The following is a 15565-nucleotide window of genomic DNA, read 5'->3' on the forward strand; positions in this document are numbered from 1 at the left end:
TTTATTTATTTATTGATAATGTAAGTAGTTTTTTTATACTATAAGTAAATCATTTATCATTTTGTAAAAAAATTCTCAATTATAGTACATCTAAGAGTTATCACTCTTAGCAAAACGTTCCCATTAAAAATGAATAGATAAACTGAAATCATCTAAACTTATAACTAAAAACAAAATTGAATTTTAATATTGCATTGAATTTTTATCAAAAGCAATCATAACAAAAGGTTTTTTTAAAAAACTTTTTGTTAGTGTATAATTACATATCAGTACAAAAACATAATTTAACATTATAAATGCACGAATAATTTAATTGTTGCAAAACTGTAGTCAATCTCCTTATTTGAATTGTTTAATTGCATAATCGTGTAATTAATTATCTCCTATACCACAAATTAATCGAGAATTATTTAAAGAAACAAAATTATTATGAGGTGATATTTCAATTGATGCTATATTCAAATTATTACATGCATTAAGAATACATGAAAACATGACCTATTTTTATAAAAAGAAAATTTGTAAGAAGCAACATGGTTGCAATAAAAATATTCCAAATTATACAGTAAGAGAAAAACACTGGCACCTTCTGATTGGTCGTTGATTCTACCTCACGGATCGATAATGAAAACATCAACCACCGTTGATTAGATCCAATCCAACGCTATCTGTTTGGCAAACGATAACTACAACATCCTCATTATAAAAGAACGAAAACTCTTCACTATTCTTCACAAATTCTCATTCTCAATCTAGAACAACGATGGCCGGAGGAGGAAGAAAAGGTGGTGGTCCAAAGAAGAAGCCAGTTTCAAGATCTGTGAAATCTGGTCTTCAATTCCCCGTTGGAAGAATCGGTCGTTACTTGAAGAAAGGAAGATATTCTCAACGTGTTGGAACTGGTGCTCCTGTTTACTTAGCTGCAGTTCTTGAGTATTTAGCTGCTGAGGTAACTTCAATTAAAACTCATTGCGATATTTCAATTGGATTTGTTTTTCTTTTTTCGGCAATTGTTAGTATGATAGTATTTTGTTGTGACAGAGACTCTACCTTCAACCACCTTATAACTCTTATTTTTTGTTGATGGTGGGACTTGAACTCACGAACTCATGCACTGCATTCTTTAAAGTCGTTTCTCTTGACCATTAGACCACCTTACGACTTTGGTTTGAATTGGATTTGTCAGGTGTTGGAGTTAGCTGGGAATGCTGCAAGGGATAACAAGAAGAATAGGATAATACCAAGGCATTTGTTATTGGCAGTGAGGAATGATGAAGAATTGGGGAAATTGCTTGCTGGTGTTACAATTGCACATGGTGGTGTGATACCTAATATTAACCCTGTGTTATTGCCTAAGAAGAGTGCTACTTCTAGTGCTGCTGCTGTTGGTTCTAAGTCTCCTTCTAAGGCTACTAAGTCTCCTAGGAAGGCTGTTGCTGCTTGATTAGTGTTTTATTGTAATGTTTATATATTTGTCATTTCTGTAACTTTTCATAATATTTGCTTAATCGATGTTGTTGTTACTCAATCTTGCAATCTTATAGTTTGGTATTCACATCACATTTCCATTAATAGCAGAAGCACAGAAACTTATAGTCCCTATATATCACATATAAATCTATAATCGTAAACAGTGGAATCAAAATTTACAAGCCTGGCACGAATATACAAAATGATTATCGGTATATTGATCTTTGTAATGTGAAGAACATGAGAAATATAACTAACGAAAATTTATGATGTTTCGTGAGAAAGTCATGGTAAGTATCACAATTATACAATTTCCTTAAAAATGATGTATTTGTTAATCAGGACAACGACTAAAGTGGTGGCAACGTACCCGGTATCAATCTAGATTAACTTAATTTGTGTTTAAAACAACGTAAAACCAAATCCTCATTGGAGTTTTGTAGGAGGAAAATGACAATATAAAACAGAACTAAGTCCAAACTTGACAATGGTAAGGTTCTTACTTTCGCATTTAGACTTCAGAAAGTGAGTCTTGTACATTAGAGTGGCCTTTTCTGGCTTCACTCAACCACACAGATTATCAAGTTGAGGAAAATACATTACAGGTTCGTATGCTTGGAATCCTTCAGAGTAGAATCTAACGGGCTATCCATCAAGCAAGGATGCTCAATTGAAATCCATCCAGCCTAATTAGAACTTAACAAAAACAAGCAGCTAAATTAAACAAAAAAACATCCACACAACAATCATCATAACCTCAGCGAAAAAGCATTCAGTCTTCTCAAGTTCTTGAGGTGAACTAATTGTATCTGGTGACAAACAAAAGAAAGCAATATGTATCATAGAGATTAGAGGCTTCACTGAAAACTAAACTAGAAAATGGAGTAATTTGGCTGGGTGAATTCTTTGGTGCAGTTTCTCAGGTTAGGATGTTTATCCATTGTAACTACTAACTAGTTTTCAAGGCTTTTAAAAACTATACAAAAATAATGTGATTCATGAATGCTCCCCCACCATCACACCCCAGTCACTAATAGGCTAGCTATCAGCATGTTCAACCAAACTGTGACCTTGAACTCCAGCAACAGAAACCAGTCCGCAGCACTGTCCCCGCTGTGCCATCAACAGCAAAAAAAAGAGGAGGTTGTATTGAACAGTCATAAAGCAAATAGAAAACTTTGACAAATCTTCACTATAGGGATCAGTGATGTGTAGGATGTTCCCCATAAGCAACATAATGTATTACTGTATGCAAACATACAGTTAAGTCAGTGAAAATTATAAATAATTTGCTTACTGCATAGGATTAATTTTATGCACATAAAAGAAGCAGGTTCACCTAAGGACACTGCTGAAAATGTAGTTTTTTTAAACCTACTACCAGCCACAATTTTATTCAGCTTATGTATTTTTCTTTCACATCAACATTGACAAAGTGAAGGTGCATAATTGTGGACAGAGCCTTAAACTCAAAAAAAGTATCACACATTTCTTATCACCAATTATCTGGGGTTAAAGCAAACCTTGAATGCAAAGGCCACTTTAGTAGATAAAACTCAAACTCCTAATTGACAAAGGCAAACCATTTGCACCTTCGAGTTCTTGAGTCCAAAACTAGACTAGGTGTGACGGAATGTTTGACATGAAAGAAGCCCAACTATTTTGTCAAGGCTATTGATTGATATAAAACTATAGATACCTATTTTATAGCTTTAGACTATGCACACATTTTTTACATATAAATGATACAAATTTCAGAACAAATATCTGATGTTCTAGCATTCACCAGTAAAAACGCTTTATCGAAGATTATGTATTACTAGAAAAGAAACGTTCAACTTGCAAACCGATGCAAATTCAGTATTTTAACTTCCAAACCGATGCAAATTCACTCAGCTAACATGACAATACCATAAATAATAAAACTAAAAAATAGCACAAAAAATCAGATTGCAAAATATCTTGATATTTCAATTCCACAAAAAGGTCATATATTTCACAAAAGAGTACTAACAACATAGAAATCGAAAGCCCAACATAACCTAGTTGAAAGTTAAATGAGATTTTTACAATCTTCAGATCACGATCTTCAAGAACTGGTAAATTTTGTAACGGCCTTAGTCCCTTCAGAAACAGCATGCTTAGCCAACTCTCCAGGAAGCACCAATCTCACTGCAGTCTGAATCTCCCTCGACGTAATCGTCGGCTTCTTGTTATAACGAGCAAGCCTCGAAGATTCCTGAGCCAATTTCTCAAATATATCATTGATGAAACTGTTCATAATCCCCATCGCCTTGCTTGAGATACCTATATCAGGGTGAACCTGCTTCAACACCTTGAAGATGTAGATCTTGTAAGTCTCAACACTCTTCTTGCTCTTCTTCTTCTTCTTGTCTCCGGCAGTGGAGCCTCCTTCCTTTGGAAGCTTCTTTCCGGCCTTCGGCTTCTTCTCCGCCACCGGTGACTTCTCAGCCACGGTGGACTTCTTCTCCTCCGCTGGCTTCTTCTCTGCTAGCTTCTTATCTGCTTTTGGTGCCATTGAATCGAATTTGGGATTAGGGTTTCGTTTCAGAGAAAGTGAAGAATGAATTGAGATTTTGATAAGTGAGTTTGGGTGTGGTGTGGATTATTTATATAAAGGAGTATTGTATTATGATTGGTTGGGTAGTGCTTCACGCGGATGGATGACGTGGAATTACTTCATCTGTTGGATCGTTTTACGAAAGGATGTGGTGATGGACTGTTGTGATTAAGTGATGAATTGATTGTAGTAAGGTGTGGATCGATGAGTTGGGAAGTGATTTGTCCGTTGATGCGTGAATGGACTGCTGAGATTGTGAGATAGCGCCAATGGAATCTTTGCCAGGGTGGTATCACTTTACATGGAAATTTTAATTTTAATTGTTTTTCAAAGCGCGGGCACTATACACACAAATAGGGGTGAGCATTGGTATGTGTGATGAATTTCAACCCTCTAGAGATGTTAACCCAATCTCAAATATCTATGGGAGGAGGCATTGAATTCAAACTCCATTGTGGACAGTTAAATATAATGTATATCTATTTTATATAAAGTCTTCTGAATATTATTTATTAATTAGATAAAAAAAATTCAATATTATTTATATATATATATTGATAATCATACATATATGATTGAATCAATGACATTTTTTTATTAGATACATGTCATTACTCTATACAATTGAATGAACATACTTACAAACATAATGAATATATGACAATGTGGTAAGTTATGTTTGTCTCATATCTAATCTTAAATATTGACCGGTTTTAATTTTTGAACTCAAATCTCAAATTTTTACTTGTACTAAAATTAATTATATAAAGAAATCCTAATATTAGAAATTAATACAGTACTATAAATATTAAAACATTTTAAATAATAATGTTTTGGATTATTTTACCCTGTAAAAATAACAAGTCTCACATTATCCACTCCAAATTATCATTAAGCCTTTCGTATATCATCGTATATCATCTATTTAGGGTTGATCCGTAGGGCATAATATATAAATCATTGTATATTTATAACTTTCAAAATTAATCATATCATATTGAATATGTAAGCCTTTACCTTTAAAAGTTTTATTATTTGTAAAATGAATGTTACCACTTGCATACATGAATGTGTATAATTCTCAATAGAATACTTTCAATGGTATTTTTTGACACTTGACTTCATCCATATACTACTTAAACTTGTGAACTTTGATTCCTTGATTCCACTTATGATATATGTTTCATCCCATTGTGTCAGTAGGTTAGACACCAATCAACTTATTGGACTATGACTTATAATCATCTGAGTAAAATTCGACTTATATAATTATTGTTCATGTATAACTGGCCAATGTAGTTGTTGGAAGGATAATAATGACAATATGTGATTTAGTCAACACCTGAAGAACTACAAACATTTATTAGAGGATCGGTCATACTCTAAACAACGCATACTCTGTCACAAAACTAAAAGTGTAGTTTGAACAATGTAGGTTTCTCTCTATCATGTGGTAGGAGCGTACCTAATATACATGTGCAACTACTTGAGCAGATGACAAGACGATCCACCCTGGATATATCATTATGCCAATCAGAACACAAACGTAACATGATTGCGACACAGATAAAGCAACCTCACACCAGTCTTGGTAAAGTCATTGCATGGCGACTCATACTCCCACTTTACTTTTTATCTACATATCTATATTCATACTCTCACTTTACTTTTTATCTACGTATCTTTACTCATACTCAATAAAATATCAAAATGTATTTTCATATACCCACTAAAGACGATCCAAGGTCAAATTTTACTTGGATACAATAGGGAGATCAAGATTCCGACTTACCATTTTCATACCCTAAAAAAATGAACTTCAAGTGGTTGCACCACCTTCAAGGATGAATGTCGAATTAGTTGATTTGGTCTTTTTGGAATCTAAAATTTAATATGCATCATCATATTGTTAGAATTTCTGACAATTTATGGGTCACGAATATAATTCTATAATTGTGTTGTGACCATTACTTTAACTAACCAAAATATAAAATGATCCTTAAAAATTAATTTGGTGACTAAGGGCATATGTGTCATGAAATAATATAAGTGTAGATACATTCAGGCAATTTCTGATTTGATGAAGGGACTGAATCAGAATTATTGCAATTTAAGTAGTAATCACTTCGAGGTTACTTTTATGAGTTATAATCCTCATTTGTAGAGCAACAGACTTTCAAGTGTAAGGTTAAGGAGAATAAAGATGGATTAGGATAGTGTTATCCATAAAGGTGAAACACTATCAAGTCATCCATAAGGCAACTATAAGGCATCTCTCCTCATAAGACACACCCTCAAGTTAAGAGCTTTCTGATTTCCCTATAGAGAAGCATAAGGAAAACCATAAGCGCTCTAACATCTGGAAAATCATCACACCCTCATACCTTTGAGATTCCAAATGGCTAATCAAGGTATGTTCTTCATTTTCACCATGAAATCAATTGAGGTTTCTTCGGTCTGGGTCATAATCGTTCCATATGGGTTTATGTATGTGCATAAACATTAGGTTATCGGAACGAATCCATAATCATAAGGACTTCCGCATTCAATCTATAGATTATAGATGAAGAAATTCTGCAACACATATACTTCCCAATACAATAGTAAACCCACTTTAATCATAATTCATCATACCCATCAAATATCTCATTAGTCTAATACCCTGGTCAACATTATTGGCACTGTGTGTACATTAAATCGATCGACCCACTACATATGCTATAGAGAAATACAACAAAAACACCAATAATGATAAAGGATATCATTTCCAAATGGATGAGATACCAATACAAGGCCTTTTTACTCATTAACTATTCATTTATTTTGCCTAAAAAAATAAATATTCTAAAATAAAAAGTAAAACAAACTAAGCCAAATCAGAAGGATGACCAAAATATGTTCAATTCCTGAGCGATACTTTATAGAAGAGGCAACTATCTATTCCAAAAGATATTAGTTTATTTGGGTATTTTTTATAATATTAATGGTATTCTCATCTTCTTTTAATAAGAAAATAATTTCTATCAAAATTCGTGATTATTAATTCCAACAAATATCTCTTTCCACCTAATTCAACCTTAGGAGATACATTCTTTAGTACCAATTATTTTTTACCAGGTTGTATATTAGTTTGCTGTTAATCTGTTATGGTTATTCGAACTTTATAAGTTATTTTCATTACAAAATAAACAAATAAAGAAAATAACAAAAATTAAGTACTTTTTTTCTCTCTTAAATCTTCGTGGTCATTCATTTGTGAACTTTGGAGATCCCATTTGTCTCCCATTTCCTCTTTGCCATTTCGGATCTGGTATTTTTCTCTGTATATTGCATTTCATTTTTGCGTTGAAGATTTATTAAATTTAACATGAAAGTTTTGTATTATGCAGAGAGGATTATATAAGTGATTGATTTATTGAAAGTTAATGGCTGCTCCACCCGCAAGGGCTCGTGCCGATTATGATTACCTCATAAAGCTTCTCTTGATCGGCGATAGTGGTGCGTTAACGTCACCCCTTTTCATTATTTGTAGCAAAAATCACATATAGAGAAAAAAAAAATGAAGATTTAAGTTTCAAGCTTATTTAAAACAGAATAAATTATTCTAGAATCAATTACATTTTATTTTACCCCTCCAAAATTAACGTTGAAACAAATATTATTAATTTAAACAACCGACCATATAGCAACAAAGCGTTGGTCGGTTGTTTAATATTCATTTGTATTACTTTTTTTAAGAGTCAAAGATGACTAAACATAAATATGTTAACGCATGCACGGTTGGTGTATACATTTTTTGTCTGCTTGTAAAATATGTTTTTTTTTGTCCTTGTAATGTTTTTACCCCCACAATAGAAATGTGGCCTTGATTATTACTAGAAAATGTGGTAGAGAGGAGAGAAAATTGAATTGAGATAAAAAGAGAATAAGAAATCTGATTTACTGAAAGCTTAAATTGTACACAACAAGCTTATTGGTATATTGGTATATATGGAATGTAACTAGTAACTAATCACTATCAAGGATGAATAAGAGTTTTATAGTAGAGACTATAACAAATGGGGGAAGGGGGAATATATGTAGAGAGTAGAAACTTCAAGATGATAATGTTGTGCTTTCATGTACCAATTCCTTACTTTTCTACAAAGTACAAACCACTTATGTGATTCTTGTTTGCAGGTGTCGGCAAAAGTTGCATTCTTCTGAGATTCTCTGATGGTTCTTTCACGACTAGTTTCATTACTACCATAGGGTGAGTTGTCACTTGTCACAGTTTCAAAGTAGAACAGCACAATGTTGTTGGCAACAATTAGTTTCTCTAACAATACAAGCTTCATTTTTCTGATGCAGCATTGATTTTAAGATAAGAACCATTGAAATGGATGGCAAACGGATCAAGCTCCAAATTTGGGATACTGCTGGTCAAGAGCGGTTCCGAACAATTACAACTGGTAAGGATTACGATCCTTCTAGATAATAATATGATCATCTTTTGTTGCTGGTATGTGACAGATAGAAAGGCATTGCCTGGCATGTGGGTTATGGCACTTCCTGATATAGGGTCAAAATCTTGAGAGAAGAAATAACGATAAACAAATTGTAGAAAGAGTAGAGACAGGATAGTGAGAAAGTAAGCACTGAGATATACTGTAATTGTTTAAATTCAAAGATAACTCTAAATTCATTGGATCAGGACAAAAATTGAATCTCCAAAGTCATTTCCTACGCCTAAGCCTAAAATAATCTCCACTTCTTGTTTGGATCCATACCACTTCGATTTTCAAACTTGCAGAGTTTACATGTAAGGAAGTTTTTGGTAGCATCTTCCTCGTTGATTTTTTTTCCTCACTAGTGAGCCTTTATTCAAGTTGTGTATGATTAACTTTCACTAGTGTTATTGCTACCTGTAGTTTTGGTATTTTATGTGCCATGAGTTAAATTCCATATATATGTGTGTGTGTGTCCTTACCAGTTGAATGATTACTGTTTCATTTCTATAACTCTATTTTACATGGTTAGGTTTAATTTTTTTTACCAGTAGAGTATTTGTTAAGTAGGTTATTTTGTATTGTCCATCCTTTATTAAATTCTCTCTTTTTTTATCAGCTTACTATCGCGGTGCTATGGGCATATTGCTAGTCTATGATGTTACAGACGAATCATCATTTAACAGTAAAGTTCCATTCTGTCACTTCAGTTTAAAATTTGGAAATATTTGATTTTCTCTTCAAAGGATTTCTCATCTGGCATATTCACGCGCTTGTGCTAATTTCAGATATCAGGAACTGGATTCGTAACATTGAGCAACATGCTTCAGACAATGTAAACAAAATACTAGTGGGGAACAAAGCCGACATGGATGAAAGTAAAAGGGTATGCGAACATCTAGCATCACATTAAGAATAATTTGTAAGCCCTGCTATCATGTCAATCATAGATATAACTTTGCCTTTCTTTCCAGGCTGTGCCTACTTCCAAGGGCCAAGCTTTGGCCGATGAGTATGGAATCAAATTCTTTGAAACTGTAAGTGATGAATACATAAGAATGTGGAAACTCCCAGAAGTGTTTTGTTATTATTATTACATACCGAATTTTTTTATATTGCAGAGTGCAAAGACAAATCTAAATGTGGAGGAAGTTTTCTTCTCCATCGCAAAAGATATAAAACAAAGGCTTTCTGACACTGACACTAAGGCAGAGGTATTTTTGAACTTCCTTGTTGAAACTACAAACAAGTTCACTGAGTTAATTAATAACACTTTCAGGGACCAAACTAGTTATATAGGAATATGGGCAATTGCCTCATTCCTTCCCAAACTTCACAAGCAATTACTATTTATATGATATATATATATATATATTTTCATTCTTAGTAACCTTAACAAGACCCTTAGTTTAAGGAGGGGAAAAATATCATCTATCCCACAAAAGTGGACATGACACATTTTGATGCAAAAAAAACTGATGCACTTCATTTCAGTCATCACAATTATATAGAGAAATTTGGATGGAAAAGCAAGTATATCATATGGATAGTATAAAAAATTGTACAACCTATTTAATTTTCAATGCAAGGAGGTAAAGTATGAGAACTTGGAAGGGGGCATATATATATATATATATATATATATATATATGCCCCCTTCCAAGTTCTCATACTTTACCTCCTTGCATTGAAAATTAAATAGGTTGTACAATTTTTTATACTATCCATATGATATACTTGCTTTTCCATCCAAATTTCTCTATATAATTGTGATGACTGAAATGAAGTGCATCAGTTTTTTTTGCATCAAAATGTGTCATGTCCACTTTTGTGGGATAGATGATATTTTTCCCCTCCTTAAACTAAGGGTCTTGTTAAGGTTACTAAGAATGAAAAAACATCAAAAGAGAATATAAAGAAACTAGATTTTCCAATGGCTTTCTTTCCACTACATTTGGGTCCTCAATAAGTGCCATCACTTGTTAGCATTTGCCTTAAACTAAACCTTAGACAATTATTAATGGTAGATGCTAGTTATTGTTGGATTTGCTTCTAGTGTTAAATTTTGGCCTTCCTTAGCACTATTCCTAAACTCTTTTTTCTATAAAGTTGAATGTCTCACAACATTTTCATTACAGCCAGCAGGAATCAAAATCAACCAACAAGATCAGGCAACAGCATCAGGACAGGCTGCACAAAAATCTGCTTGCTGTGGTTGATGATTCAACATTGTTCAAGAACAACAAGGAAAGAGGAAATACTTGCATGATGATTATGATGATGATGATGATAATGATAATGGACTTGTGCTATGTGGTTACTCTTTCATAGCTTCATACTTTCCAAGAAGTTATATTAATCCAAAGTTATTTGAACATGATACATTATTGATTATTGCACTGCCATTATTTGAAATATAATAAGGTAGGTGATTATATTAACATTTTTTTAGTTTAAAAATGTATAGTAGCTTTAAAGGCCCAATTATGAACTCAAAGGTAGCCCAGTTACTAAGAAAATGTTTCTAAATTGTAATAGCAACATGGGACCAAATAATGGATACTTTAATAAGGATTTTTCAATTAATTAATAGAGTGATAAGTACTACAAAAAAAAACAAATGAAAATATAATATAATAAGATATTTTTATCCTTTTATATGTAATGAAATAACATTTTTGCTATTAAAAATACAAGTAAAATCAAGTACTTTTCTCTTTGGAAATAAGAATGGATCTCAATTAATGAGTTGACATGGGAAAGTTAAATTAAGAGATACTATTTTTCCTTAGTATTGACTATACTAGAGTTTGAGACATTAAAATCAAATTCCTTACCACTTAATCCTGATTTGATGATTTCCAATCCACCTCTACACAATCAAAACAACTTTATTATTTTTATAGTTAGGATCAACTCAATCATATTTACATTTTTATTCATTTTTTTGATGGAGTATTTCGGTGGGCACAATTGGAAGATTGAGTAATGATATATTTTTCTACAAATCTTCGTACAGTTGTACCATAAGAAAATGATATATGTTACTTGTAAAATAATCATTAATAGATATAACATACATAATATTACTTTGTGACAAATATTACTAGAAATAACAATTTTTTTGTACTACTAAGAGTATTTCTACTTTATAGTAAATAATTAATCCCTTTCGGAATTCGTGGCTGTCTCTCCCAACAAATGTCACTATCAAAAATTGAACTTTTAACCGTTTCGATCATCCTAAAGATGTAGCAATACTTTATACAACTAGACCAACGCCTTGTTGATACTAGAAATAACAATTGGGCAAACTTTTCTAAAAAATCAACAAATTCAAGGCTTGAACTTTGGACCAAACATGAAGAGTGTTATTAGAGTGTATCTATATAAGTTTTTTGAGTCCAACAGTGGGCCCATTACAATAAACATAAATACGATGATGATGTTGAAGTAATAGTAATAAACTAATAATAGTAATTATTCCAGAAAGGAGTTAATGCAGTGTGTGAAATCATCATCTCAATCCTTTACTCTTCCTCATGGTTGGTTTATCGAAGAAAAACCACGTTCCTCTAATCCAAACATCAAAGACAGAGTATTATTATTATTCTCCATTTTTCTTATAATTCATTATTCATTATTAATTATTTCATTCATCATTTTTTAATCCTATTTTCCAGTATTACTATGAACCAGGCACTGGAAGAAAGTTTCGTTCTTTGTTATCTGTTCAGAGATATCTTACACATGGCATCATAGACGATCGTAGCCGTACATCTGGGTCTATCATACCACAAAATCAAAACACTGTAACTTCTATTTTCGTTATCGACTGGTACGAGGAGATACTTTATTGTCGTATTTGTTTAATGTACCAATGTTGTTGCAGATGCAGATCATAACTCACAGTAGGAAAAATAGTTCATTTATTGAATTACCTAATGATTGGATCGTTAAGAAGAAGCCCCGTAACAACAACTATGGTGCTGGAGTCACAGACACGGTATTTCTAGTTTATTGAATACTTTGTTTTGTTATCTGGGTATATTCTGGTTTGTAACTTTCAAAAAATGAATTAGTTTGTTTTTTGTTGACTTTATTAGGCAAATAAATTGAACTTAATTCTTCAGCTTTTGCCTGAAAATGAGTCAATTTAGTGCATTTTTGTTCTACTGTATGATTGTCTGTAATTTGTTGTTGTTATAATTGTATATAATGGGAATCACATGCATTTTTTTGGTATGAAAGAGTGGTAGTGTCACTGAAGAATTAGATAATATTTGGTATGCAGCTTGAGTTCCATTTGGACTAGGTGTGAGACACAGGACTCTCATGTATAGTGGAGTGTCTCTCCTCTTATCGGCTAGGCTTTTAGTAGTGAGTTCTCCTCTCTACATTTTGTGGTATCCGAGCTTTGTTTGGTCACCCCGTCCTACCCATAGCGTGAATGTGCCACTCTTTCCTATCTTACTGGCTTGATGCAGGAGCGTTAGTGCCGTATTGGCTGGGTATGAGAAATAGAACTCTTTTATTGCGGCGGCTCTCACCTATTACAGCCTGATTGCTTGGTTCTCTTCTACATTTGTTAGGGTTGGGTCTGGGATACACTTAGTTTAAAGTGAAGCATGTTTGTCTTAGAAGACAGACAAATGGATAAGCTATTTTTCCTTAAAGAATCTGCTCAATTTTCGGTATTGATGATTTTCTGAAAAATGTATAAATAATACTCTCACTAATTTGTGAAGAGTGTCATGGTTTCTAAACATGTTGCATTTAAATTTTCTTCCCATATTTTACTCTTTCAGACAATCAGACATGGTTTTTTCTGTATGTTGCTTTGGCAATTTAAAGTGATTATTCACTGCTCTTGATTGAAGCTGCGATGTGTGGCACACAGACACACATGCCCTTCTGCTTGCACCTCCAAATGTACCGAAAAAATGTATAGAAAGTCATGAAGATGTTAGGTTGTAACAGGATAAAGACTTGTGGCTTTATGTTCTTTCATTGACTTGATCTAGGCTATATTTTATGCAGACTGATATTGAGCCTGGGACTGGACGGCGGTTCCGTTCCTTGAAAGCTGTTGAGAGGTATTTAGCTGGGGAAAATGGATGTACAGCTATAACCAAGGTGACAAATTAGTCTCGGTTTGAGAATTAATTTGGTGGTGGCATCAACATATTTCTGCATGGTTTCTCACAATCTAATTTATACTTCCTTTTCAGTCAGGGGTGAAACCTCGAACTGGAAACCAACGTTCTTCCTTTGCTGAAGAAGAAAAAAACACTCTAAAGGCATCGATGCATTCTACAAAGTCTACGGTGAGTTTCAAACCTTATAGTCTATATAATAGATCAAAAACTGACTGTACATTCAGTGTAACTAATTGAATTTAAAGCATTGTAAGGTATTTAACTCTCCGAAGGAAATCAATTCGGGAACAGACAACAGACCTTGCATGCATAACTTATCTAAACCACCAGCAAAAGTAAAATGGGTTCTCTCTGGTTCTGGTGGGTGCTGGAACCCTTTCCTGGATGATTCTATTGTACCAGATTCTGAAAAGCTGAAATGGTCTGAAGCATTTGTACTATCCATCAATAGCTGAGGTAAGTTTGAAATAAGTTATCACTTCCATGTAATTCATGCCAGAAATAACCTCTTCGCTTGTGATGGTAAAGTCCTATGCATGTACCATCTCTACACTCAAGTAGGTGGAAGCCTTGTGCATTGCACCACTTTTTTTCTTCATGTAATCTACGCCTTCAAAAGAATTGAACGCCACTTGTTATTCCATGCAACTTTGCAGGATTCGCTTTTGGACTATCGTGACGTGGGGTGGAAAGAAATGACAGGACATTCTGGTGGCATGTGCTGATAAAACCATGTAGCTTAGGTTGATGTGGTCTCAAACCACATGCAGATATTGTTCTTCTGTTTCACTGATTGTATGACATTGTGAGGGGATAGTATAGGTAACATTTTGAAAGATTGTACTTTTGTTACAGCTTCAAACTTCAATCTTAAGGACTGAACCAGTGCCAATTAGCTTATAAGCTCATTGGCAGTAACAACTTTTGCACATAGGGATAGCTAAATATGTGGTGTATATAAGTGTGTTTCTATTTTGCTTGGACTTTATTTGTTTTAATTTTAGTAACTATTTTCATATAGTTAATGGTCTGTTTTCTTTTTATGCTCAACAATGTGTTGTTTGAACTAATTTATTTAATTGCAAATCAAATTATTTACAATCTAAAAAGAGTATTAACTTAGCGTTGTTTGATCCATATAGTTAATTATGGTTAATGAGATAAAGTCGTTCAATCCATGTAGATATAATTTATCAATATAAAATAACCAAAATCCAATTCTACATTCTTAATTGTTAAATGTCCCAACTTATATTGATTCATCTTACTTAATGGAGGTGATGTGGTTTTTAATATTTCATGGGGAAGGTGAAATATAAAATAGGACTCTCAATTTTAAAAAACAAGTATGTGAGTTTTTAATGTTAAATTTTGAATGAAAATAAATTTAGGCAAAGTAGAGGTGAAGCTGTATTGAAAGTTTGATGTTAATAGAGTGGAGATCAATGTAATTACTATATGTTGGGGTATTAAGAGTAATGAATTAATATGAATTGTGTGTGTGTAAAAATGTTGGGGCATTTTATGTAATTAGGGGATGTTAGTATAATTTTCTTCATTATTTATTAAATATATCATCTTCCAACGTTGACCTTCTATTTTTAAGTTCTTAACCATAACTAAGGAAATGTGTACAAAAATCTTATAATAATAGAGGTTACATGTTGATAAATCCTTTTCAATATTTTCCATATTTAGAAAAATTGAACAATGAAGACAATTCAAAAACCCATTCTTCAACCATGTGTATTGATTTAAGTCAATCATAGATATAACTCTATTAACCCACTTAGACGTGTAACACCATTTAAAGGCTTCATTGAGAATCAATTAAAAAACTAGATCACCAAACCTTAAAAATTGAGATA

General features: G+C 33.0%; 5 protein-coding genes across 8 annotated transcripts in view; 3 read left to right on the forward strand and 2 right to left on the reverse strand.

The window, feature by feature from the left end:
* The window catches only part of LOC109342718 (putative E3 ubiquitin-protein ligase XBAT31), a 26429-nt gene extending 15469 nt beyond the window's left edge, over window positions 1-10960 (reverse strand). Inside the window, exon 1 of the mRNA XM_019580675.1 lies at window positions 10806-10960. The gene's annotated coding sequence lies outside the window, so the exon portion shown is untranslated. The remainder of the gene's footprint in view (window positions 1-10805) is intronic.
* On the forward strand, window positions 712-1555 carry LOC109342722 (histone H2A-like). The gene is made up of 2 exons (XM_019580679.1): window positions 712-949; window positions 1187-1555. Exons 1-2 carry the CDS (start codon window positions 764-766, stop codon window positions 1442-1444), a joined length of 444 nt encoding a protein of 147 aa, XP_019436224.1. The 5' UTR covers window positions 712-763; the 3' UTR covers window positions 1445-1555.
* LOC109342721 (probable histone H2B.1) lies at window positions 3415-4083 on the reverse strand. Its single transcript, XM_019580678.1, has one exon. The coding sequence runs from the start codon at window positions 4007-4009 to the stop codon at window positions 3560-3562; it is 450 nt and encodes a 149-aa protein (XP_019436223.1). The 5' UTR covers window positions 4010-4083; the 3' UTR covers window positions 3415-3559.
* On the forward strand, window positions 7247-10915 carry LOC109342720 (ras-related protein RABE1c-like). The gene is made up of 9 exons (XM_019580677.1): window positions 7247-7361; window positions 7441-7549; window positions 8231-8303; window positions 8402-8502; window positions 9158-9223; window positions 9327-9424; window positions 9513-9575; window positions 9660-9752; window positions 10677-10915. The coding sequence occupies exons 2-9, from the start codon at window positions 7477-7479 to the stop codon at window positions 10755-10757; spliced, it is 648 nt and encodes a 215-aa protein (XP_019436222.1). The 5' UTR covers window positions 7247-7361; window positions 7441-7476; the 3' UTR covers window positions 10758-10915.
* Window positions 12005-14700, forward strand: LOC109342723 (methyl-CpG-binding domain-containing protein 7-like). Of its 4 annotated transcripts, XM_019580682.1 has the most exons (8): window positions 12005-12136; window positions 12222-12350; window positions 12431-12544; window positions 13579-13674; window positions 13770-13865; window positions 13943-14153; window positions 14346-14359; window positions 14408-14700. In XM_019580682.1, exons 1-6 carry the CDS (start codon window positions 12038-12040, stop codon window positions 14150-14152), a joined length of 744 nt encoding a protein of 247 aa, XP_019436227.1. In that variant the 5' UTR covers window positions 12005-12037; the 3' UTR covers window position 14153; window positions 14346-14359; window positions 14408-14700. The 4 variants fall into 4 exon arrangements, with proteins under 4 accessions (XP_019436227.1, XP_019436225.1, XP_019436226.1 ...); XM_019580680.1 differs by having other exon boundaries at window positions 14346-14700; XM_019580681.1 differs by having other exon boundaries at window positions 14354-14700.

This window comes from Lupinus angustifolius, chromosome LG03, assembly GCF_001865875.1.
Source record: "Lupinus angustifolius cultivar Tanjil chromosome LG03, LupAngTanjil_v1.0, whole genome shotgun sequence".
Lineage (NCBI taxonomy): Eukaryota > Viridiplantae > Streptophyta > Magnoliopsida > Fabales > Fabaceae > Lupinus > Lupinus angustifolius.